We start from the raw sequence: 25,490 nt of genomic DNA on the forward strand, positions 1-25,490 counted from the left end.
AACTGCCAAGAGTCGCGGTGACACGCGGTGATACCGTCAGCCACGTGTCCAGGTGGCTGCCTGCCCGCTTCGCCAACGTCACGCTGAACAGCACGAAGCTCCAGCCCAAGGTCCACAGCAACGCCCAGCGCCGACACGTGCCCGAAGAAAAAACCCAGGGTAGAGACCGGCATTAAAGCTAAAGAAAAAACACATATTGAAACGCAATATGAAAAGGATTGAGGTTACGCACATGTTAGACCTTGTTCTCCACTGAAATTAACTAGACATTAACCAAACTGACACACCGATCTGGTATTTACAGGAAAACTTACAAATTGGCCATGCGGTCATCCGACACACATGGACAAGGACGAAAAAAAAGGTTACACTTCCTACAATAAAATCTCAAATGCTTACCCGGATTTCAATTGAAGCTACCGATGCTACACTGCCGACATTTATAAAAAAAATAATCCTAATTTGCCCTTACAGGGACTTAATATGGGACGCCATGTTGAGTTCTGTTTGCTGTAACAAAAGAAATGGAAAATCAGTATTGACAAAAGTTGCAGAGAGCGGGCTATATTCTCCTAACATTAAACACTTGCGCTGTGACTTACCTTGCTACAAGAAGTCGAGATGTGTTTCCATATTTTACAGGGATGGGTCCCGTACAAAGCGACCAGAGAAGATCTGCACCAACTTTCTCACATGGCTGCGGAAATCTCAGTGACTTGATCGCGCTTGACAATCAATTTCCTCTCTTGTTATTTTTTTTCAATCTACATCCGCGCTTCACAGCCAAGGAATTTTGCCAGGCATTGCAAACGATGTCCCAAACAATATTTGGAAATTATCATATCAAAAGACTAACTATATTGAGTATTAATATTTTAGAAGAATTAAACCTAAACATTTAAGTCACTAAAGAAAATATTTAATGTTAAATAATAACCATAAAGTCTCAAGCTCGCGACTAAGTGATCGAGTGCCTCTTGATGCGGATAGATGGCGCCGAAAACAATCCTGCACGGCCTGTTCAACCACAATGCCGCTAGGTGTCGTTGTGAGTACCAAACTAAAAAAAGAAATTTCCCCTGCTACGTTTGAAACGTAACAAGTAGGCGTTGCAAAATCACTCAGTAATCGTGAAATTTCCGCATTTATAAAATAAATAGCTGCGTTGCACATTGCACAATAGTCCAGGATTTATTATCACCATTCGTTTTATTTCGAGTCGTAAACACGAGCGAAAGTACTTCCACAGTACGAAACACGTCTCTGATATGGTGAGTCAGCTTAAAACTTTACACTATTCAAACTTGAATTGGCTGTATTGTTTTCCTCCTAGGTATTTTAAGAAGGTCACTTGGAAAACTAAAATTTTCATCTAGCTCTTTTTAAATAATTTTAAAACGAGTCACTCACGTTTTTAGGGTTCCGTACCCAAAAGGTAAAACGGGACCCTATTACTAAGACTTCGCTGTCCGTCCGTCCGTCCGTCCGTCCGTCGGTCCGTCCGTCCGTCTGTCACCAGGCTGTATCTCACGAACCGTAATAGCTAGACAGTTGAAATTTTCACAGATGATGTATTTCTGTTGCCGCTATAACAACAAATACTAAAAACAGAATAAAATAAAGATTAAAGTGGGGCTCCCAAACAACAAACGTGATTTTTGACCGAAGTTAAGCAACGTCGGGCGGGGTCAGTACTTGGATGGGTGACCGTTTTTTTTTGCCGTTTTTTGCATTATGGTACGGAACCCTTCGTGCGCGAGTCCGACTCGCACTTGCCCGGTTTTTTTTTAGGCGAAATGGCTAGCCATGTATCGTTCTATGATGAGGAGCTTTTATCTATACCTCGTTTTTTTAGCATTAGAAAAAGACTACGCGATCTTGACGTGACTTTATTGAAAAACACCTTTTAAAAATAAGTCACAGCAAATATGTTAATTTACATTCGTTTTTTTCATAAGTAATAGTTACTATTTTTTTTAAACGTTTTTCAATAATAAGACACGTCAAGTTCGTGTAGTCAATTCTAATGCTAAATAACGAGGTCTAGAGGCATTCGTTTAGCCTGGCCGAGGCATACCTACATTGGCTTAGCACCGACCGGCTGACTACCTAGCCACTCACATGCTTGATATTTTTCAGTGACCTCTATTATTATAATAAAATAAGGGTGACAGCTGGTAGCTACAGTTACCAAAAGCAAGTGAGTGGCTAGTAAGCAAATCGTATAATTATTCAATCTTCACGCGTTTTTTAGGTATAAATATACATGCATCTTTCGAAATATGTAATTGTCAAAATATGGGTATTTACCTATTCTTACAAAATGTCGTAGTCGTGTTAGTTTTTCTAACGATTTGGTTACCTTTAATTACGTGGGTTGGTAAAAAAATTGAAAATGGAAACGCCACAAAGATTACTGTGTAATTTTCAGTAAATTCTTTATTTGAAAAGCGATTGAAAGCAATTAAATGATTTGGAATAATTATAGTTTCTTTCCTAAGTCGTTTTCTTTATTGTAAGGTCATGGCCGTGAAACATTTTGTTTATTATTTAGATTTTTGTTAATGTAAAATATTAAAACTGGTTTCTTTCTTTTTTTGTGCGTTTAAATTATATATACAATACATTTAGCACGTCTTTTATATATTGGGGAATTTATTATCTTCAAATGTAAGGGCAAATTTTTTATTTATAAGTTTTCGTAATGTAATGTGTTATATCTAATGTTTCCCAGGTTTGACTGTTGTATTTATGTTACCATCTATTTTTCATGACACTCGGTATAATTATGATGTCACTACCCACTAGGCCAGACCGGTCGTCCTCACCTAGTAAACTTGTTAGCTTTTATGCTCTCCACAGGAAAGACGCCCGTTTTCCAGTACGATTTTAACTCGTCACACTTAAATTGTTTTCTTTTCTTTTCATTCGATAGTACTTGGATCTATTAAAGTTCTTTAAAGGCGATATTCTCTTAAATGTTTTACGAGCCCTCCTAATATTTCACTGCAACCACAATAATGAATAAGTCTCTATTCTACACCTTAAGAAGAAAATTGTCTTATAAATTTAGCATCTTAATCGGTTTTACATCTTTATAGTTCTATGAACTAGCGCTTTATCAAGTTACTCTCAAAATCACTTTTATTGTGTTAAAGTTAATTTCGTTGTAAACTTTAGTTTCTGCGTCTTAAGGTTGCTTTTAAAATGACGGTAGTGTGAGATAAGACAATAGAAAAGTTAAAGGTATTCTTAGCATTTTCAGTGGAAAGTAAATATACTTCAGTACGGACTCTTCAGCGTTGAACAAATTTTCATATTTTCGCCACTTAAAGAATGTTCTTAAACAGGTGGCCTTACGAAAGATATTTCATTTTAAATTCAGAAGTAAAAATGTTTGAAATACTATTGGCTCTTTATGGAGAGTTTCATCAATGTATAGGTACCTAAGCTTAAACTGTTAATACTGGGGTTTTATTTCAGCTTAAACTTAAATATATATAAGGTTTGTGAGTTATTCTGCCGCCTTAAGGAAAAAAACCAAAGCGACAATTTTTGCGAAATTGAGTTATTGACACCCTCGAATTCAGGAAGAAAAATGTGATTTTTCTATCTAGCAGTTATTTCTTTATCTCTAACAGGTCACGATTTAGACAAGCATAACTACACGCCATTTTGGTAAAGTTACCTACTGCCTTTTTGAGAAAGAAAAAGCATAAGTATATATTCATAGACAGAAAAGTACTAAATTGACGACTTGTGTTGTTTTTCCTTTGTCTTGAATTTGAGCCCAACAATTATTTCACAAGAAGAAAAACCATAATATTGGTATTATATAAAATTTCTATGTAAAAAACCCATAAGTTGATAGAAATGTTCATTCTTGTTAGTATAAAATAATTATTAGTCATAACTCTCGGAATCTGAAAAAACATAAGCTGCACGTTATGTTTTTTCTATCTCGTATGACTCTTCCTTATGCTTGTTCTGCTTAGTGTCGGTTTCAAGAAAGTAAACTTGTGCTTTATTTATTAAACGTTGTGGTCAGTTATGCTTTATCAGGCTAGTAGGTAGTCCCCCTCCGGTCCCCTAAAGGACAGATTACAGCCGGTTCACTCCTAGTTACTTTCCTTCGGAAGAGGTTGCGCGTACGACGCACGTAGGTATTAATTACTTCTGTGCCTACTTCGAAAAATATTAGAAGTGTTAATGTTAATGTATACGTGATTGTAATAAGTGTCAAAAATTATTCGTAAGTATACTTATATCCATGTTACGTTTCTCACCTTGTCGCGTTTTCCAGATTTTGACCATATTTTTGAATAACTTTAGGTATATTTATCGCGGTCATTCTAGTACCTACGTTAAGGCTTGGCGCGCGTATTCTAATGTATATGCGTATCTGGAATTAACATCATCTATTATTTATATTGGTGTTAAGTAACTTGTCTATTGGGACTGCTGTTGAATACCTACCTATTTTGTACATAACCTAACCACGAATTTAAGGTACAGTGGCTTAAAATAACGTAGCTTTAAGTTTCGGTCCTATGTATGATCACTCCGGCACCACCGAGCTTTATGTATGTTGCAAAATAACACGCACAGTAACAGTAACATTGGCACATGGCTAAGTTTTAGTACGGGATACACCGCCCAAAGTCATGTTTGTTCATGAAGCAGGCTTTTCCCAACTACATTACTTATTTTTCATTATGTTTGTTTCATGAGTATCGCTTTGATGTTATTTTTATGATTGCAAGTTTTGTTATAATAAAATATAATTGATAATTTTCTGAGTGTTTGAGCTGTATCTAATATTTAACTAACCATATTTTATTCTAAAACTCAAAGGCTGTTTGTGCTTGCTTCTTGCCCTTCTTGGTGTACTTTGTACTTTTTGTTTTGGTTATCAGATTAGTAATGATGCGGCAGTCGTCCAGCAGACGGTTGCTTCTTATGGCCGGAGGTGAAATTCAAGAAAATAATGTATAGCCACAAACATCAGCAGCATCTCAATAAATTAAGGACTAGTACTTAGTACAATCTACTTGTACCTCATTTCAGTTTTGTATTACATTATGACATCTTAAAGGTCTCTAATAGCATTTGTACTTAGGTAGTGCAATCTAATTGTGCAATTTTTTAGTTTTTGTATTACATTATTAATCAAAGATCTTTAAAGTATCTCGTTTATTTTCTTTTAATAAATAATTCTGATTCTTCATCGTATTTTTATGAATTCCTTTAACGAAATAAGTCATAATTTGATTACGTTAACTAAGCAAAAAAAACATAAAGTACCCAATTATGCTTTCTCAGCTTCGAGATCGGTCAGTAACATAAGCACAACTGTGTACTTGTGTTTTTATTTCTTAGACATCGTAGTGCAAAACTAACACAAAAACCATAAGTACACACTTATGTCATTTAATGTTAGTAAAGATAATTTAATTTTAATTATCACGAGGCAGTAACTATTTTTTCTATATAACTTATTTAAATAAATAGATAATCGAATAATTTACGCATAAAAACAACGCATAAAAATTCTACACTATTACTTTGTTCATTAACAAAAGTTTCAACTTTGTACTTTGAATTTAACCTATTTGAACAGAAACTTACTTTTTGTCAGTTATGGTTTTTTTTCTTAAGGCGGCAGCATTGTAGACACAGTGTAGGTAGTTTAAGGGGTCCTAAATAAGTAACTTAAATAAGCAAAGCTTGAATACCTAGGTACTTTAAAAGTTTTTGAGTTAATTGTAACTCACCAAGTCACCAAGAAGAAAGATTTATAAGTCTGTATCGCATCTTACTATATGATACTACTAAGACGTGACACCACACCACGTTTATGTAGGTATCAGTCATTCTAATGTTGGAATAAAAAACCTTTGACTACCTATAAATTGTTATGTTTTTGTGTATAGTTTACTACAATTTCTGGTTCATTCAAATGTTAAAATGAAATTTTAATCTTTATTAGAGATTTAAAAAAAAATGTTTTTGTATTTGTTAACCATTTCGATAGGTATATGTTTGGATTTCCACATTTCTTTAGAATTGCTAACAGCCTAGTCAGCTTAGGTTATAATAATTGGGAACTATTTAAACGACCAGTAAAAAATACTTAACTAACCTAACCTAAAAACTACTTGCACAGCAAAAAAAGTACTGACATGGAAAAATAGCATTCTGCTGTGCAAATAAGAATTTTTCGAAAATAGTTTTTGGAGTGAAAACTTCTTTAGCGGCGCTGAGCACTTTTTGTGATGGGGAAATGTTAAACTCGCGAGAGCGTACGTAAGACGTAAGACGTGACGTCACGTGTGACGGACACTGTTACAATGTCATCGAGTTTTTCTTTTTTGATTTAAATGCCATCTAGTGAGTTTCCCTCAAACTGGTACTAATATAACTCTAGTACTCACAGTGATGTGCTTAGGGGTTTCAAGAAATGCGACGAAATAACGCTAGATGGCGTTAACCTCAATTATACATAGTGCTGCAGACATTTAGCACTAGTACTCAATGACTATTTCACTTCTACCGGCACTCCCGGAGTGCAACCCTTTGTGTTTTTTTGAGGGACGATTACATTTCATATAATATAATTAACGTTGTATGGCTGGCTGCTACACGTCGTCCCACCCGTATGAGCGCGGGCCGTGGACCGACAGACACATTCATGAAACAATGCTTTGTAACGTGATATTTCTTTGATATTCATATATTTTATACTTAATTATGGCTAAAGCTTCTTTGCCCGTTCTATTGTTTGAATTAAACACGTAGGGATGAACCTCGGGGATGAACGGGGCAAAATAGGGTATCTAGTATGTAATGCAGGAGTAGCTGCCTGATTCGAACTTTAAGATACGTCAATTAATAGATCTAGAAGCGATATGGATTAGATGTGTCGTTTTTAAAAGTGATCACATTTGACACTGACATATCTAATCCATATCGTTTCTAGATCTATTAATTGACGTAGCTAGTATCTTAAAGTTCTAATCGGGCCGTAGGTATATTTTAATCGATATTATTTTTGCAATTAATGACGCGCTGATGGTGCAATGTTCGTTTTGCCCCAGAGAGAGAGAGAGAGAGATAGAGAGAGAGAGAGAGAGAGAGAGAGAGAGAGAGAGAGAGAGAGAGAGAGAGAGAGAGAGAGAGAGAAGGCAATTGATAAAAACTTGGAAAAATTTGGACCGCGTGGTAGCTTGTATGAGTCAATCTGTAGTTTTTTTATTTAAATAATAAATTATACAATCTTGTTTTGCAGCATCTCCTTTTTTATTATACAATTGTACTGGGTTCCTTGTTGCCATCAAAATCAGCGCGTATCAACGTAACCAACTTAAATGTCACAAATGTAAACGAAACGCATACAATGGAAACAGTAGAAGAAATCGATCATAAAAACGAGACAGCAATACAAATCGAAATACTGCAGAAGGAAAAAGACGATCTATACATCAAAATTAATAAAGCTATCGACGAAGCTATACCAGAACTCGAAAAAAGTAATGACACTGACGCAATTACCGGTCTAGCAGATTTGAAAACTTTGAAAAATCAGATAAAAGAAATACACGAAGCTAGTGATAGTGATGATGATATAAAGTCCAGTGATGGTAATGCTGATTTTAGGCGAAAGATATCATTTAGATTTGGTAATAATATAGAGAAAGATGATTGGTTAAGAAATCAGAAGAAAAACGAGTTTTACGAAAAATTGGTAAAGAGTAAAGATACGAAGTATACTAGTGTGCCAAGGGTAATGACCCGGCAGAAGATAGCGGAGCAGATACAGTTGTGGCTGCTCAAACAACAGGAGGAAAAGAAGAAGAAAAGGGAAATGCAGTAAGTATATACATCAATTACTGATTACTAGTAAATCTTATATAAGACCAGATAATAAAGATAATTTCACAACTTTAAAGGATGACTATTGAGATAAAAACTTTCTTATGCCCTGTTTACGGGACACAAAAAATCTGTATAGGTACCAAATTTCAATTAAATTGGTTCAGTGGTTTAAACGTGAAAGGGAGTTTAAAAAAGGTATTTGTGTAAGTTTATATGATTTTTCTTCGGAATGGTGTCAATGTGATACCATAAATGAATTCAGCACCCCCGATTTATACGAAAGCGATACCAAATACGGCCTAGCATTTCACTGATGTAGATATCGAGATAAAATTCAGCCCAAAATAAACTTTCAAGAGCGGATATCTCAAAAACTATTCAAGATATCGAAAAACTTAAATAAAACGTGTAACACATTTAATCAGCTTTCGGTTTGTCTAAGTAGCCATGTCGCTAGGACGCAAAGTTTCCGAGATATAATTGAAAAACCCAAAATTGGGACCCTTCTAACTATCTATCTGATGTTCACCTCTTTTTTTATTAATTGAATATTAAGCAAATTGTAACAAGATCCATCGTGGGCAAAACCTTGAGGAGTTTTGTGTGCCGATGGGGATTTTAAATAGTTCAAACAAAGTTATGGAGTCAAAAATAGTGTCCGTAGCATTTCCCTCTACAGCTTTTTTTGAGCATTCGTTGCTTAAGCAGTTCTCTTGCCGTTCCATCTTTCTTTATCGTAAATTTTATATTAAAGGAAAAAATGGAAAAACTACGCTTCCGGCAGGACTTGAACCCGCAACCTACGCAATCCGTGCGTTAGCTCTGCCAATTGAGCTACGGAAGCCTACCAGAATCGTGCGAATCTTTCCATTGCTTCCCTTATGTATACATGCCTTTGGGGTGGCGTATAGCGACATCTACCGAAAGACGATTACATCTTTTTAACGGCACCGGAGTCTCAAGTTGCATTGAGAATTCACCAGTAACAATGTGCTAACCCGTACTAAATCAATTTTTCTTTATCGTCTTTTTTAACTAAAGTTCAATTCTTTCATAAGCCTTTATTTTCAGTGCAAAGTTCAAAATCGCCTACGAGCGCTGCCCCGACTTCGGACGCGGCAAAGAGAAGAAGAAGATAGGCTCGAGCGGCAAGGCCCGTAAGGCCAACTACTTCCCTTGCTGCAGGAAGTGTTGCAAGAAGTCGTACCTCGGCTGCTTATAAACCAACTATACTTGTAGGAGTTATCCTAAAGGTGACGTTCGTATGTCAACTGCAGCATAAAGGGGACAACAACGGACAGGCCGATACCGTCCGGCGGACTGTTAATCAGTGGGCCCCTGCGTCGTTGTTGCCGCCGCTGTAGGTGTCACGTGTGACGTTACTGACCCGATTATGACACTCATTTTATCAAGAAAACTGACAGATACAGTAGACGAGGAGCCACATCTAATATTTTATAATTTTTGGTTAAACAACTTGACATCTAAAAGTGCCTATTTGCTGAATAATGGTAACATTCCATTTCTGATTGCAGCTGCACTACTGGTACTGAACGCGTCGGTGTTATTGTCAATTTCCATAGTAAAATGGACGGTAGTGCAGCTGTCGTTGGAAATGGACTGTCACCTTAAATGTTTGAAAGAGTAATGCAGCTGCAGTTGACATCCGAACGTCACCTTTAGCCGAGCAACCTGTTTCAACATTGAATACACCAAACATTCGTTGTTTTTTGTTAATACAGGATCCACTTTGCTAAATATCCTTTGAAATGACAAAAACGGAAAAGTCCTTATCTGCGTGTAAATGACCTAGTTAGGTACAAAGTCTCAGACCGAATCACTTGATTCGGTCTGAGACTTTAGTGAGATTAATATATAAAAACATGATTAAAATATACCCCACCATATTTTAATTGTTTTTCTTTTAGCACGTATGCTAAGTTATTAAAACTGTAGGTAGACGGAAGTGGTTTTGTCGGTGATCCGCAGAGCTGTAAAGTGTTATTAATCGTAAAATAAACGTATAAAACGTGGAATAAAGCGCTACGCGTTGTATTTACTTGTCATGGTAGGGATGCGAATTGGTACCAACCAAAATGTTAAGATTTGTCGGTGGTGCAGTTAACTTCGTAGGTACAGTAACAAACAAAGAGATAAACATTGGGTGGGAACCGAATTTTGCAGGTCGCAGTACGTACAGGATATGCGTGACTTTATATTCATGTGAGACCATCTTTGTCTGGTAGGTTATAAAAAAAGGTTTAACGATTTTTTTAATGTATTGTATTGTTAAGAGACGATCTACGCGGAAATATTCAATATTTTAAAGTTTTTACCAAAGCATTTTATGAAAACTAGTTTTGACAGAAAAGTCTCAGTTAAAACTAGTTTTCACTACGCTGTTTTGGGAAACGAATTTTAATTAGAGAAATTGACCATGCACTATTATGGTACCATAGAACTGATCTATCGATGGAGACAGTAGGTGGCCATAGGAATTCTGTGATAATTATAAAACAAGGCAACCTAATAGTGTTTGGGGTTTTTAGAATTTGTCTCGATGAATATTTGTTGCCTGTGGAAAAAAAAGTACAGTCAGTGTAAAGCTTGTACCAAAAATTTAATTTTTGCCGAAAACTTATTACTTACACAAAATATATAAACTCATTTGAAAGCCAATTACGTATATAATATTGTTGGTTCCAGGTATATTTTGGTAATTCTACGTTCTGGGAATCTCATATTTGTGTTATCGAAAATTTGGGGAAGCGTGCGTACATGGAATTAAGAATTATTAACTACTAGTTTTAATAATACTGTATTATTTATTTGTGTATGTTATTTGTATGTGTGACTGTATTATCACAGAATAAAATTAAATAATGGTACTGCCGTACAGAAAGGAAACTTCCTACAAAACCGAAGTTTGACAGCGGTTCTGGGACCAATCATGCTGTCCCTTTCTAACATATGGTACTATCCCTTTCGGCTATTTAGGGTTGTCAAAATTCAAGCCATTATCTTATCTGTGGTCGTGCACGCAAAGGGACGTCAAGTTGTGTCAACCCTAATAATTGCTCGGAGCAATGCTGAGCCGAGCGGAGCCGAGTTTGGCCGAAGTCAGGAGTTTCGCACCCCCGGTATTATTTATATCTGGATATTCGTTAGCAAGCCTAGTTTTTAATGTTGCAATTCATTAAAAATAAGGGTCGGCAAAAATACGTACCCTAAATTTGCCTTTAGTACATAGCTTCGCTTTAACTTGCATAAATTGTATATTGGGATACGTGGGCGTATTCAATATTTTTAATTTGGAATAAGTTTAAAAAATGATAAAGCGAAATTGGGGACGGGAAGTTAAGTTAAATAAGTATATTTTAATTTTTTTTAACTAAGTGATATTTTTACGCAGCTTTATTTATTGTAAATTCAAAGGCTATGTTATTTCTTAACAAGCATACGGGTCGCCTGATGGTAAGCAGTCACTGTAGCCCATAGGCAACCGTAGCACGTAGTAACTCCAGCTCTTAACTCTGCAACTTACTGTGCATAAATCTAATTTTTTGACTGTACCTTGGGGGCGAAGCCGTAGGTCAAATCTGTAGCTATCTACAATTTATGAATCTTCGTAATATAAACTATTAAATTACTTAGAGCACAAATTTGATTAATCAGAATTGTTATTAAGATGCTACACGTGCTTCGTTTTAATTTAAATTTGTAATGAAGTTAACGAGAGTCTCGGCTTAGGTTAGTTTCAATTTGTGTAAGAGCCTTTTACGAGTATATTAATGATGAAATTACTACATTATAAATCAGCAGTACTTGAGCCCAATTCAGATTTAACCACTCGTTTTGATCTTATTTTGATACGACCTTGAGGATCGCTCACGCTGATTGGTGCATGCGAAATAAAATCAAGGTCGTATGAAAACCAAAACAAGAATCGCGCTTCTTTTGTGTTTTGTTGACGATTGAGTGAATATTGTTATGAAGTTTTTTATAAGGCTTATTTAATTGTAATTTTTTTGTGAGCGTGTCCTAGAATAATCATTTGTTTTTATTTCAATATACGAGTATTAACAGTTTTGAATGATTCACTAGACTTATAACAACACTAGACTAGACTTATTACAAAAGATAATCACGGTTCATATCCCGGTCAAAATAAGTCTAGTATACGAGTATTGCTCTGGAAATCAATAAAAATCCATAAGAATGTTTCTAAATGTTTTGTGGTGTACTGCCATCTCGCCGAAATATTTTTCGCCTAATTTCACTTCCCAACCAACTTATTGCAGTACTTTTAGTTGGCAAACCAATGCTTAGCATATTATTATTTAACATAATTTTTATTTGAACACAATTTTATTTAGCAGATGTTCATTTTACCACGATTTATTTAGAAAAATAGTTACTAAGCAAATGTTTTATTATACCTAACTATTTATTGTTAAATAACGTTTGCCCAAATTGAAATTTCGCATACTTTTTATTGGATCACAATTATAATATTCAGCATTTTTTTTATGACCCGTAAAACGAAACTGCTTTCAGAGATAGGTAGGTTATGGTTATTTTTTTAAGACCCTAAAAACGAAATTGATCCCAGAGATAGGTAGGTTCCCAAGTAGCACAGATAGCTCTATAACTACTCATTTTTAGTTCTATCTAACGCTCTGTGCGTATTAAGACACTTATAAGAGCACACTCGTGGTCCTACAGCTGTATAATAGATCTCAGTGATATTTATATAGCTTAGGGCTGATTAAAAGCTGCATTACGGCTCTGTAAACTACCATTCATACGCAAAGAGTGATATAAAGGTATATTTGCTACGACCCTATACAGCTTTAAGGGTTATCAAATGCTTTAACCGTTATAAGGTCTGTTTAGTGGATAAAATTACGCCATGTTCTGTATAAGGAGGTAATTGTGGACTTTTATTACGTTGACTTATTAAGGGAGCACAAGTGAACTATTATGTAGCTAATAGACGTATAATGGAACACATGTGGCACAGAATACAGCTTGTCGCTTAACATGTTTACCGCTAAGCAGCTTTTATTACACTGACATTTAAGGGAGCACGACTGAACTAATATGAAGCCAATAGACGTATAATGGAACACATGTGGCGCATAATACAGCTTATCGCTGAACGTGTTTACCGCTATGCAGCTTTTATTACGCTGACTTTTTAAGGAAGCACTAATGAACTATTATGAAGCCAATAGACGTATAATGGAACACACGTGGCGCATAATACAGCTTATCGCTGAACATGTTTACCGCTAAGCAGCTTTTATTACGCTGACTTTTAAGGGAGCACGAGTGAACTAATATGAAGCCAATAGACGTATAAATGGAACACATGGGGCGCATAATACAGCTTATAGCTGAACATGTTTACCGCTAAGCAGCTTTTATTATTCTGACTTTTTGAGGAAGCACGAATGAACTATTATGAAGCCAATAGACGTATAATGGAACACATGGGGCGCATAATACAGCTTATCGCTGAACATGTTTGCCGCTAAAGCAGCTTTTATTTCGCTGACTTATTATAAGGGAGAACGAGTGAACTATTATGAAACCAATAGACGTATAATCGAACACATGTGGCGCATAATACGGCTGAGCGCTGAACATGTTTACCGCTAAGCAACCTATTCTACTACCATTGGGACTGTCTGCATAGCGGCTGTTAGAACGTTCACGAGATGCCTTATAACTGTTTAGAGGTTCACTAGTGTATCGAAATAACGACTTGGACTTTATAGTGGTTCACTTAAGTATCTTTATCAGATATATAACAGTCGTATGCTGCATATAAGAATTTTAACGGTTCACGTTGCTTTTTAACATTGACCGCCATTTTATTGTATATAACCTACAAAATTGAAATTGCTTTTCCAACTTTTAAGGGTAACAATAAGGTTTTGTGCCTGAGTTCTTAACCTAAATCATTAATTTAGTACTTCTTATAACGTATTATTAACTTTTTATCTCATAATTCTGTCCAAACCACTGAAATAGTTTTTACACATAGCTTATTTATATCATTAATTTAAATAAATACTGATTATTTTCGTGGCGCACTGAAATTTTCTTAGATAATGTATATATATAATGTCAATAAACTTGCATTCCCAAACATCTTTCTCGCATTAATATATAAAAGATCATGTACACACATTTAACTAAACACTTTAACAAAATGACTTATGGTGTCGTTGCGCTTAACGTTTTTGCTTCAATATAAATATGTTCACCTCTGCGTTCGTCGTCACTATACTAAATATAATAGCTGATTTTTAAGGCAGAGGTGTAAAAGTATGTTATTAATTATCTTTTATTCAGCCCAACGTCAATCTTTCCCGGTATTAGGGCGCACATGTGACATATTAGCTGAATAAAGGGTAACTGGTGGTCTCTTACCCAGTCAATATACACCTCTTATAACTCCTGTTACCCCTTATAATTCCGTTAAATTGCTGCTACAACGCTCTTAAGTAGCTATGTGAACTTAAGGCTGCCTAATTTGTGCCCATTTAAGAGTTATAAAAGCTGAAAAGACGCTTATACAGCTCTTATGCAGCTTTTATACTCCAGCTTCAAGCGTATTCGTACTTCATTATGCGGCTGCTATACAGCTAATCTGTGCTACTTGGGTTATGGTTATTTTTTTTATGACCCGTAAAACGAAACTGCTCCCAGAGATAGGTAGGTTAGGGTTATTTTTTTTTTGATGACCCTAAATACGAAACTGCTCCCAGAGATAGGTCGGTTAGGGTTATTTTTTTTGGTGACCCTAAAAACGAATCTGCTCCCAGAGATAGGTAGGTTAGGGTTATTTTTTTTTGATGACCCTTAAAACGAATCTGCTCCTAGAGATAGGTAGGTTAGGGTTATTTTTTTTTGGTGACCCTAAAAACGAATCTGCTCCCAGAGATAGGTAGGTTAGGGTTATTTTTTTTTATGACCCGTAAAACGAGACTGCTCCCAGAGATAGGTAGGTTAGGGTTATTTTTTTTATGACCCTAAAAACGAAACTGCTCCCAGGGATAGGTTATTCACAATATTAGGCGAAAAATAATGTATGCCTATCAATACATTCAAAATAACAATAAAAGACATTTTGAAACATGACCAACTAAATATTTTGCCATACAATAATATTGTAAATAATCATTTGCGACATGTTATATATGCGAAACATTGGTCTGCCATCTGATAGTTTTGCCAAATGATACTATGGGAAAAATAGTTTGGGTAGTGATAATTTGCCATACAATTTTCGGCCACATATTAGTAAACCGTGTTTTGTCGGAGGTTAATCGGTTATTTAACTTCTCAATGATTTAACATCTCTGTGTTTTAATAATTTTAAAACTATTCGTAAGATTAGTCGGTCAACCGTCAGTGTGTCTCAGCGCAATTCTTTTATTTATCTTTCATTATTATCTCAGTGTGTAGGTAGGTACCTAATTTTAAAGCTATTGTAAACTTTAGTCGGTAAAATAATTTCGTCGGTCATTTGTCGAAGTGTCTCCGCGCAATTCTTTTATTTCTTACTCCTTATCATCCCGGTGCGTGTCTGAGAGAATCCTTAAAAACGTCAGAATAATCTGTCTTTTAATATCTTAAAATGTCAATTTGCAATACACACTGTTGGGGAGTTGAGGAAAACTGGCTTTTTGTTATATTATGATTCGTGATGAATGTAAAATAAAAAAATAAAGAATACTTTACCGCGGTACAAAAATAAGTTATTTATTTTCTTTTCCGCGGTACTGAAAGGTCATTCAATGGAAAAATTATGTAAAAATTGACGTTTCTGAAGTAATGGAGTCGTTTACATTACTGCTTCAGTATAGCAGCGCGACATTACTGCCAGCTGCATTACTCCCGCAAATGCAAACATATAATTATGTTGTTGCTCGGATTTTTAACATTTGCGGAATTCCATTTGCCCGAAATGGGCAAGCCGATGGACTTCTGTAATATTTATATGACCTATGTACCATCACAGCTTTGACAATAAAGAAATCTTATCTTATCTTATCTTATCTTAGAGGCCTAGATTAGATATAACATTATATATGGCGGTATGTCTCGGCGAGGGTCATCAAATATTAACAATCTCACTAATTGCCCGCGGCGGCCGCTTTTTACGTCCGCGGCCTCTACAGGCCTCCAGAGGCCGGATCTTACAGGTTTATACAGGGTACATTAAATAACCCGGTATAAAGTAAAACAGTTACATACCAACTTTCATTCGTGGCAGAGGTACAGCCAGCATCTGTCAGCGGACTACGAGTTAAAAGTGTCGACTATTATCTAACTAAATACAACTAAATTATATAACTCAACAAAAACAGATAATTTAATGATTGCCAATACACTTTATCTAGGCGTTATAGTTGCCTCTCAAATAAGGAAGCTTGTATGGGGAATCGATAAAAAGCAGATTGGATAAAATATAAGCTAACCGAATTATTAATTCCACGCAGACGAAATCACGGGCAAAAGCTAGCAAAATTATAATACCTATTGACATTAACAGCATCGTTTGTATCCGTCAACCGCTCATTAGTCAATTGTTAATACCTACTGTAAACAGCATTAACAGTTAATTAATTACCTACTAGTAATAGTATTAATATACTAGAAAACGAGCGTAACAATTTGTCAATTTAACTAGAAACTGTCGTGTTTCATTATCCATTACCTGTGAAATTTACTAAGGCATGTCTTTTATTGTATCTTTATTAAACGCGTCGATAAATTTTACTATATCGGTGTCGAATTATTAGCATAATATAATAACATAAAATAAGATAATTAAGTACCTAGACTGCTATAAATTTACAACTGTGACTCTGTCCCGCTTAATCATAGCGGTTTCAATTTTATTACGAACGGGTCTACCGCGATTATATGATGTCATTGTTTTTTTTTTTTACCTTAAATTCCGTCGTTTCAGCTGAGGAAGCTAGCTGAGTTGCATAATATATTTATCAGATAAAAGGACGCCGTGCCCAACACTAGGAAGCAATTATAATAATTAGCTTCCTGCTGTTCCCTGATTCTCCCTGATTACTTGATTAGATTACATAATACTTACTGGAGTCCTTCTAACTGTTTAATTTAATTAAACCTTCCAAATTAGCGCCAAACGTAATCCCTACAAATTCACATGTTTTTGTTAAAACACTGATTTAAACTTTCACGAGTTTTACACATTGTTATTTACGTAAACGGGACTTTACCGCGTGTAACTGAATTTTAAAATTCCCTTCGATGTTTAAAACTTTCGCGTTTTGAACACATATTAAATCATATTTATAGCCATTACTAGCGACCCGCCCCGGCTTCGCACGGGTTACACAAAACACATCTATCAATGGTGATAACCGCATGAAAATCCGTTCAGTCGTTTTTGAGTTTATCGCGAACATACATACACACAAACAGACAGACGCGGCGAGGGACTTTGTTTTATAAGGTGATATAGTCTGTATAAGTACATGTCCCAGACATCAGTTAGCCGCGATCACGACCAGTGAAACCTGTGTCATAACATCGGAAATAAAGGTAACAAAATAAATTTGCGATAGACTCTCTTACAAGGTATTAAAGTAATTAAATTTATTTTTAAATTAAGCTCAACCAAAAGGGACTTGAAGGGACCTGTATAGGGACCATCATTTCCCGCAGAGGTAGGTATTAAATATTTACATAGGTATAAGAAAGTCTACCAACATAATTCATAATTAATTTCAATTTGGTTTTACCGACGCGAGAGGCTCTATAAAAAGAGGGTTCCGCTCCGCGTATAACAACAATTTTCACAGCATTTAAGTCTACATGAATGATTACGAAAGAACCCCAAATGAGAAAATTATGGAAAAGTACTCCAGTACGTAGTGTAGGGATGAAATAATTGGTTCGTGTTGTTCCGCGTGTATTGTTCCTTTTTAACGACACCCTTGGAGGGTTCCTTAGGCTTGAGGGTTCGATTATTGGAACCCCTGCTGAATGGACTGCACACCGTACCAACGCTTCGATTCTGAAAGAACTCAATATCAGAGAGAGATCGATTATCGTCGATTGTGCAACTGCGAATCCTCAAATTCTTTGGACACATCACTCGAGTAACGAGGGTTCATTGGAACGCTTGGTGGTGCAAGGGAGAGTCGAGGGCAAGAGATCTCGTGGCCGCTCCCCAACACGATGGACAGACCTCATTAAGTCCATCACAGGAAATACAGTCACCGATTGCTCCCACTCCACCAAAAACAGAGCCACACGGGCTGCAAGAGTTGCGGTGGCGTAGAAATCGACCGTGACATGACCACGAGCACTCTCTCAAGGGGGCACGACTAAGAAGAAGAGAAAAAGAGCTGAACATATACGCACGAAAATAGTACATAGTTTGTTTAGAAATGGCAACCAAATCAACGAAATATTTCTGAAAAATAATCATTAATCATATCATGATAGCTATTAAAAAGGCTCCCTTTATTCATCAAAATCTGATGAGAATATTAACACTATAGGAGTTAAACAACAACTTTGCCCCTCCTGATGTAAAACGAATAAATAATTATTATGTTTACTGTCAATAGAACATCTAAGTTTTATTTTGCAAACTTGCAGTTTTACGTCTCATTCACATAAAGTCCGTCTCTATTAACACACAAGCTGTTAATTGTCCACAGGAGGGACAACTTCTGTTTAAAATCTGTGCAAGGCCCAGAAGTTTTCTGAACTTTGCAAGTGTTACAACTTTGGGAACAAATATTAAATTATTTAAATAAAAATATTTTTTTTAAGTTAAGTCACACTACCATATATTTACCACCTACTAGGAATACTATTTCAGTTTATAATTTGCAAAAATTGTTAAATAAAGATGAACCTCACTATAATTGTTTACCCTATTTAAACCATCCCATCCCAGAACACAAACTAGTTACTCGTAGCAACCAAACCCTATAACACCCTATCTACGCTTCCAATAATAATTTCCTTTCTTACCCAAGTATATCTATACAAATAAACCTTCCAGATCAAAGGCGAGAGGGTCAAAGGACAATTGCCGAAAGCTCCGTTGAAGCAGAGCTTAACCGCCATAACTTTAAAATAAATCCTGAGAAACTGTCACAATGAAACTGTGTACCTACATTTTATTTATTGTATATGTTACGGGGTTACAGGTAATGTTAGAAGGTTAAATTAAACTCAAGTTTACCCTGGTATAACTACCCGAGCCTTTTGGGTAAAGTCCGAAAATTTAAACAAAACTTTTCTTCAAAAGTTGGTGGTCTATACTTTTGTGCGTTTTCTGCCAGTATCTAAGTAAAAAAACCTGATGTTTTGTGTGTTAAAACAACGAATATGTCTGAAAAAATACCTCAAGAATGTTTCCTTGAACTTATCAAAACCCTACAAAAACACCCAATACAACACATATGACGTTTTATAAATCAGAGGTGACATCGGACCCTCGGTACGAGTATGACCGGTGAATTTGCATGGCTAAGGCTATATGTTATGGTTTATTTAGGCTGTGTGTTGATCTTATGGCGGGAAATTTGTTGTGAGTTTTTGTAAATTGGATGTTGTTGTTATTTCTCAATTTATTTACGAAGAGCCTAAAGACTAAAATAGACATATAAAAGAGAAAGGTACATTTTCATGTATAAATCATCCAGCTAACTGATATGATTCAAATATCGGTTTGATATCAGGTGCTAGTTCGAATTGGTCTGCTTATTATTTGCCTGTAGGAATCTTTCTGGGACGTATTTATTGAGAATATATACATTACTTTTTAAGATTGCTGGATAATTGTAAGCTCAGTAAACCTTGTGTTATCGGTACTAAACGACGTTGCAAATATGTATAATATTCATGTTCATCGGACATTTCAATACCCTTGCCGGGTTCGAACCTAGGACGTCTCACATTCCAGGCTCACTAGACTTCGAATAGTGAGGCAGTTATCGAAATCCAAAAACCCCCTGTATTTGTGTACGCTACATATTTCCAATACAGGGTGATCGATGCACGGTTTTTCACCGACGTGTTTAGATGCAACCATCTCGGGAACAAACAACACTGGAGTAATTACCAGTGCAAGCGAGTTGATGTTTCACATAAATATGCATAAAACGACATTTATAAAAGTTTCTCTAGAAACCTTCAAAACTTCAAGAAAAGAGCTCCCTTTCTATATAAAACAAAAGCACAGGTACCTACATAATTTAAACAAGTATCTGCTGAAACAAGAGTTCGAGTTACGTCCATCATTAGGTATCCTCCTCCTCAGTCGTTCACTCTTGACAGAGTGGTCGTGGTTGTATGATGAGACGTATCTATCGTGGATAACGCAGCCCTCGCAATGCGCCTCCACTTGCCACGGTCTTCAGCGTTACGGGAACATTGGACTATGGTGGTTTGTGTCGCAGATTTGATCAGGTCTGTCCAGCGCGTAGGTGACCGACTTCGTCGTGACCGCTTGCCTTCCACTCGTCCCTGGACAACGAGACGTTCCAAGGAGTTTTGGTTTCGTGTAACGTGCCCGAAGTATTTGAGGATTCGTATTTGAACAGTCGACGATAATCTCTCCTTCACTTTGAGTTCTTCCAAGATCGAAACATTGGTCCGAAACGCAGTCCAAGGAATTCGCAGTAGTCTCCGCCAGCACCACATTTCGAGTGCGTCAATTTTGCGTCGATCTTTCAGACGCACCGTCCACGTTTCTGCACCATAAAGAAATATTGGGAAGACTAAGCTTCTCATCAGGCGCACTTTCGTGGTTTTAGTGATGTTGCGGTTGCACCAGACTCTGTTCAGCTTGTCAACGGCAGATCTTGTGATAGCACATCTCCTGCGGATCTCGTCCTCACACCCACCATTGTTCGTGATCGTGGAGCCGAGGTATATGTAGCTTTAGACAATCTCACAGTTGCCAATCATGGAGACATCAGGTTGATTTAGTTCCGCTCGATCCACGATCATCATTTTGGTCTTATCTCTGTTGATCGCGAGTCCGAAGGAGAGGCTTGTTGTCTCTAGGCGTTCCAACAACAGTTTCATGTCTTCTTTTGTTTGAGCGAGAAGAGTTGTGTCATCAGCGTATCTCAAGTTCGATGTTTTCCGCCCTCCCACTGAAATTCCCTTGTCTCGTTGCTCTAGAACAATTCTCATAATACATTCTGTATAAATATTAAACAACAGTGGAGAGAGAATGCACCCCTGCCGAACACCAGCGTGTGTCTGGAAACTTTTCGAGTCGACGTCGTCAATTCGAACAGTCGCAGTTCCGAACTCGTAGAGTCGACGTATGAGGCGGACCAAGTGGTTAGGTACTCCCATATGAAGTAGAACGTCCCAGAGCTTGTCCCATTTCACGGTGTCGAAGGCCTTGCGAAAGTCAACAAAGCAGATATAGAGTGGGATGTTAAACTCTCTAGACTTTTCGATAATTTGTCGAAGAATTAAGATCTGCTCCCTTGTTCCACGACCCTTGACAAATCCTGCTTGCTCCTGAGCTATTTCCGGATTCAGAAAAGCTTGCAGTCTGGTGTTGATGATATGGAGAAGTACTTTGCTGGCGTGCGAAATCAAAGCTATAAGTCTGTAGTTGCTACATTTTTTTGTAGATCCCTTCTTGTGCAGTGGTACGAACACGGAGTGTGCCCAGTCCTTAGGCCATTTTTCTGTGGTCATCATTAGGTATAGTTATGTATATTATTGAGCTCGTATGAATTATGTAGTATAGTTATATTAATTATAATATATATTCTAGTATTTTGATTTTTGTATATAGGTATGTACATATAATTTACCAAGTTTTTCAGTTGGTTGTGATAAATTTAATAAGTACCTATCTTCTTACTTTTCTCGTTGCACCATTTTTACATGTCTCTGTTTAGCCCGATGGTTTTACTGGTAGAGAACATGTCGGCAATTTCTACATTATTTTGCATTTAGTTCTATTAAGTTTTAAACTAGTGTCTCTGTGAGTTGTAAACCTCGCGAACCCCCATGGCTCAGCTATTTTGAAAACAAATCGCAATATGAATCGACAATTTTCGGCAATTTAATTATCGAACCTGCTCACAAAATTTCACGAGAATAGGTTAAAAATGTAGAGAAGAACATCAAGCATTTTTTACCTAAGCTGAAACGGAGACCTCCGCTAACGCTCGGTCAGTAAATAAAAAGACAGGGAGGAGGCCATATTACATTAGTTTGTACCAGTTTGTACAGACCCCGACTTGCGCAACGTATGACAATGCCTACGCGGTCTAAGTAAACACAACGGCCTAAACTGTTTGCGGATACCGGCGGCACTGAATATGTATGGTTTGCATTTTTCTGTTTTTAGGATCGATGGTATGGAATATTGAGAAGTGTACAAACAAAAACAAACATAATTTATCTCATACATACATGGAATTAAATCCAGTTGGGCAGGTACATAATTTGCCGCTGTAAAAAAATATGTGTCAGGTACTTTAATGTTCATGTTTTTATTAAATGTTATTTCAGAATGTCGTTTTAAAATTAGAGTGTAACTTTGATTGTATGGCGGCGGCTTGATTTGTGTGACTTATTCATTATAGTGTGACATAAAATAGTAGAAATTGTATAAAATGGAACTAAAAAAATTCCATACGTCATAAATGTGACAGTTACGTAGGAAGTGGCGCCCTCAATAATTTTCTACAATTTCTTGTCGGACTATAACTCTGACCTGATTCGGAGCGGTACAACACGATCGAGAACGTAAAATGTTATTATAGTTCTTAATAATAACGCCTCCTTTAAATTATCACATAAATCTCAAAAATAAAATATTTTATGTCTTACCCTCTCGTGGTTAAAGATTATTTTCATTCAACAGTAAATCTGCATTTAATTGCACTTAACCTATTTTCGCAGGAAATGTAGTAAAATGCAAATGTATGCAAGTGATAGTATCAAGTGATTCCTATTATGCAAGTAGCTCGTACGAGCACTTACCCGAGCCGAGACTTGCCTGTTATGTGTTCCTAGAGTGGTAAACACATTTTACAATTTGTTTAAGTTTCGATATTGTTATGATTCGACCGTGACAGCACTTACTTGACTAGATCGCAGTATGATTCGCGCTCAATAATATTCATTACATCCCTCGCTACTTACTCATCTCTGGTGGGAACTCACGTGAATTATTTGTCGGTACTGGCGACATCTTTTGGGCCCATTGTAGGTCCTTCTTCAGGCTCGAGCGCTCAAAACACTCAGTGCTCAGTGTTCAGGTTAAAGTGTTAAAGAAAATTTAAACTTAAGACTTTCCTATCAACAATATTGCTCTCAACTAACCAAAAACCCTTACCGAATAAATAATATAATGGACCCCTATCTTCACACTTGACCAAAGTCCCCGAAAATATTATTGTGCGGAAATCTTTAGGTGAACGGGTTTAAACCCAACCCTTCGCTATCGGGGCCTTATCTCAAGGATTCTTTGACTGTGGTGGTATCAGCTTAACTATTGATAGAGATGTACTCGTTTGTAAGCTCGTGTCTTGTATAAAAAGAACTTTAGATTTGTGGAGTGGAGGTATAACTTATGTTTTGAATTTATCTTAATACGAGTATCTTTGTGGTACGAGGTTCGTCATATTTTTGATCAGTGACCTGTATAGAGTTTAGTTATTAATGAAGCAAGTCAGTGGTTACAAGACATGGATCATAATCCATACATCTATGTCTTGCACTAGTTTCCATTGCAAAAAAAACATATATAAAGAAAATAGAGCAAGTACAAGGTACAAGTTTTCTATGGAAAATATCTATTCGCTCTAAAAGGTTTTTATTATAATTTCAAGCAATGAAAACTAGTAGGTACCAGACATAATGAATAGAATCAGCCATTACTTTGCGGAAATCCATATCAATTAAAATCAAAATGTTACTTTGCTAATCCGCGAAAATATAACTTGCTAGTCCATCATTAATTGCATTTAAAAAATACGCAAGTAAGTATAACGGGTTTTACGGACTAGCACGTTATATTTTCGCGGATTAGCAAAGTAACATTTTGGTTTTAATAGATATAGGTCATATACTAGGTATAGGTATATGTATGACGTAAATGTTCATGCCTAGTTTCATGCAATTTAAGCAACAATGTTAAATAAGCTTGTTGTTTTAAAATGGGAGCGTAACTTCGGTTGTATGGGAGCTGCTAGATTCGTACCACTCTTATGTCTGAAATAAGGTTTACGATTGATCGGTGAACAGTAGGTAAATGTTACCCGGTCAATCAACTCAAATCCATGGGGATTCTAAATCCATGCTTTGAGTGAAAGAGGCTTATAATCATCGTAATGAGTATGAAGTTAGGACTTTTTGGAATTTAATTGGATTATTTGGACTAATCGGTAGGTATTGAGTTACGGGATTACATGTGTAAGCGGATGAAAGGTGAGTAAGTTTATGTATACCTACGTATACCTACATATAGAGTTGTTGGCTGTATTTAAAATAAATGAATTCGCACCACGCAGAGATAAGGCACTAGAAATAACTAGAAATTACTAATTAGACATTACTAAGAAAGAGCAGACCACATAAGTTATTGTTTGACACGAAAATTTAAGTGGATAGTAATTAAAGTAGTTATTAAACTTCTTTACATAATTGTGTCTGCAAACTTTACGCTATCATACAAATTTAAAACATAGAATTGTCTGTCCGAACACTTCACTGGTACTCCTTTTTTGTTGGTTTTTGTTTTTATGTGTGATTTTTTACGCCAAATTATTATTTTCTATCTTCTACTTTTCTACTACATACAAAAAGGTCTTTCCATTCTTACAGACACCTACACAATTTGATTTAAACAAGGCCCCTCAAAACAATTGACGCCCGAAAATCACTCAATTTCCTCAATAGCGTTTTAAATTTGGGTTTCATCCAATTTGCAGACAACGCGACAGACAGACGGACAAAGACGTCAGTTCGGGTGCCGATCGGAAATTGAGTAATGGGACTTGTTGTGGTAGAAATCTGTATACTGTGGAGCAGGGAAACTTTATAGAATTTACACTTAAAAAAAAACAAAACAGGGCTAAGAAACGAAACATGAAAGATATTTAAGAGCAATAATACAGCCGAGTTTCGTGTCATTTTATTTGCTTAAAATACATCGAACAATAAAACTGAAACAACTCTCCTACTTTTACCCCTCATTTTAGTAATTTAGGGGATTCCACGAACAAATATCGTGTGTAATATTTCAGGTTTTAAACTGTTATTCTAATTTCATTTAAATCATCATTTTATTTTAAAATTCAAACATGCTAGTAGGTAAGTATATTTTTGCCGATAATTATTTGCTGACTCATTTACTTAAAAGCCTATACACACCTAACACCCCTTATTGAATACTTAACCTCATACCTACTATAGATTATTTAAATTTAATACTTTGTACAAATTTGGATCAATATTTACTAGGTGTTTTTTTTTATTATTTATTATTTATTTATTCCTTAAATTAACATTTACAGTCAAGCTACACATGTTAAAAGGAGTGACAGTATATA

General features: G+C 36.1%; 1 protein-coding gene and 1 long non-coding RNA gene across 2 annotated transcripts in view; one reads left to right on the plus strand and one right to left on the minus strand.

Annotated features, from left to right (window-relative positions):
- Nucleotides 1–25,490, minus strand: part of LOC134801964 (uncharacterized) — a 441,991-nt gene that overhangs the window by 43,837 nt on the left and 372,664 nt on the right. The window lies entirely within an intron of this gene.
- Nucleotides 1,156–9,614, plus strand: LOC134801970 (uncharacterized). Its single transcript, XM_063774595.1, has 3 exons — nucleotides 1,156–1,271; nucleotides 7,289–7,869; nucleotides 8,947–9,614. The coding sequence occupies exons 1-3, from the start codon at nucleotides 1,269–1,271 to the stop codon at nucleotides 9,095–9,097; spliced, it is 735 nt and encodes a 244-aa protein (XP_063630665.1). The 5' UTR covers nucleotides 1,156–1,268; the 3' UTR covers nucleotides 9,098–9,614.

Source organism: Cydia splendana, chromosome 23, assembly GCF_910591565.1.
Source record: "Cydia splendana chromosome 23, ilCydSple1.2, whole genome shotgun sequence".
Classification (NCBI taxonomy): Eukaryota; Metazoa; Arthropoda; class Insecta; order Lepidoptera; family Tortricidae; genus Cydia; species Cydia splendana.

Bases quoted from the DNA above. Each gene is read 5' to 3' on its own strand.
- LOC134801970 (XM_063774595.1), top strand. The intron at 7,870-8,946 runs GTAAGTATATAC...CTTTATTTTCAG, and splicing joins AAGAAGAAAAGGGAAATGCA to TGCAAAGTTCAAAATCGCCT.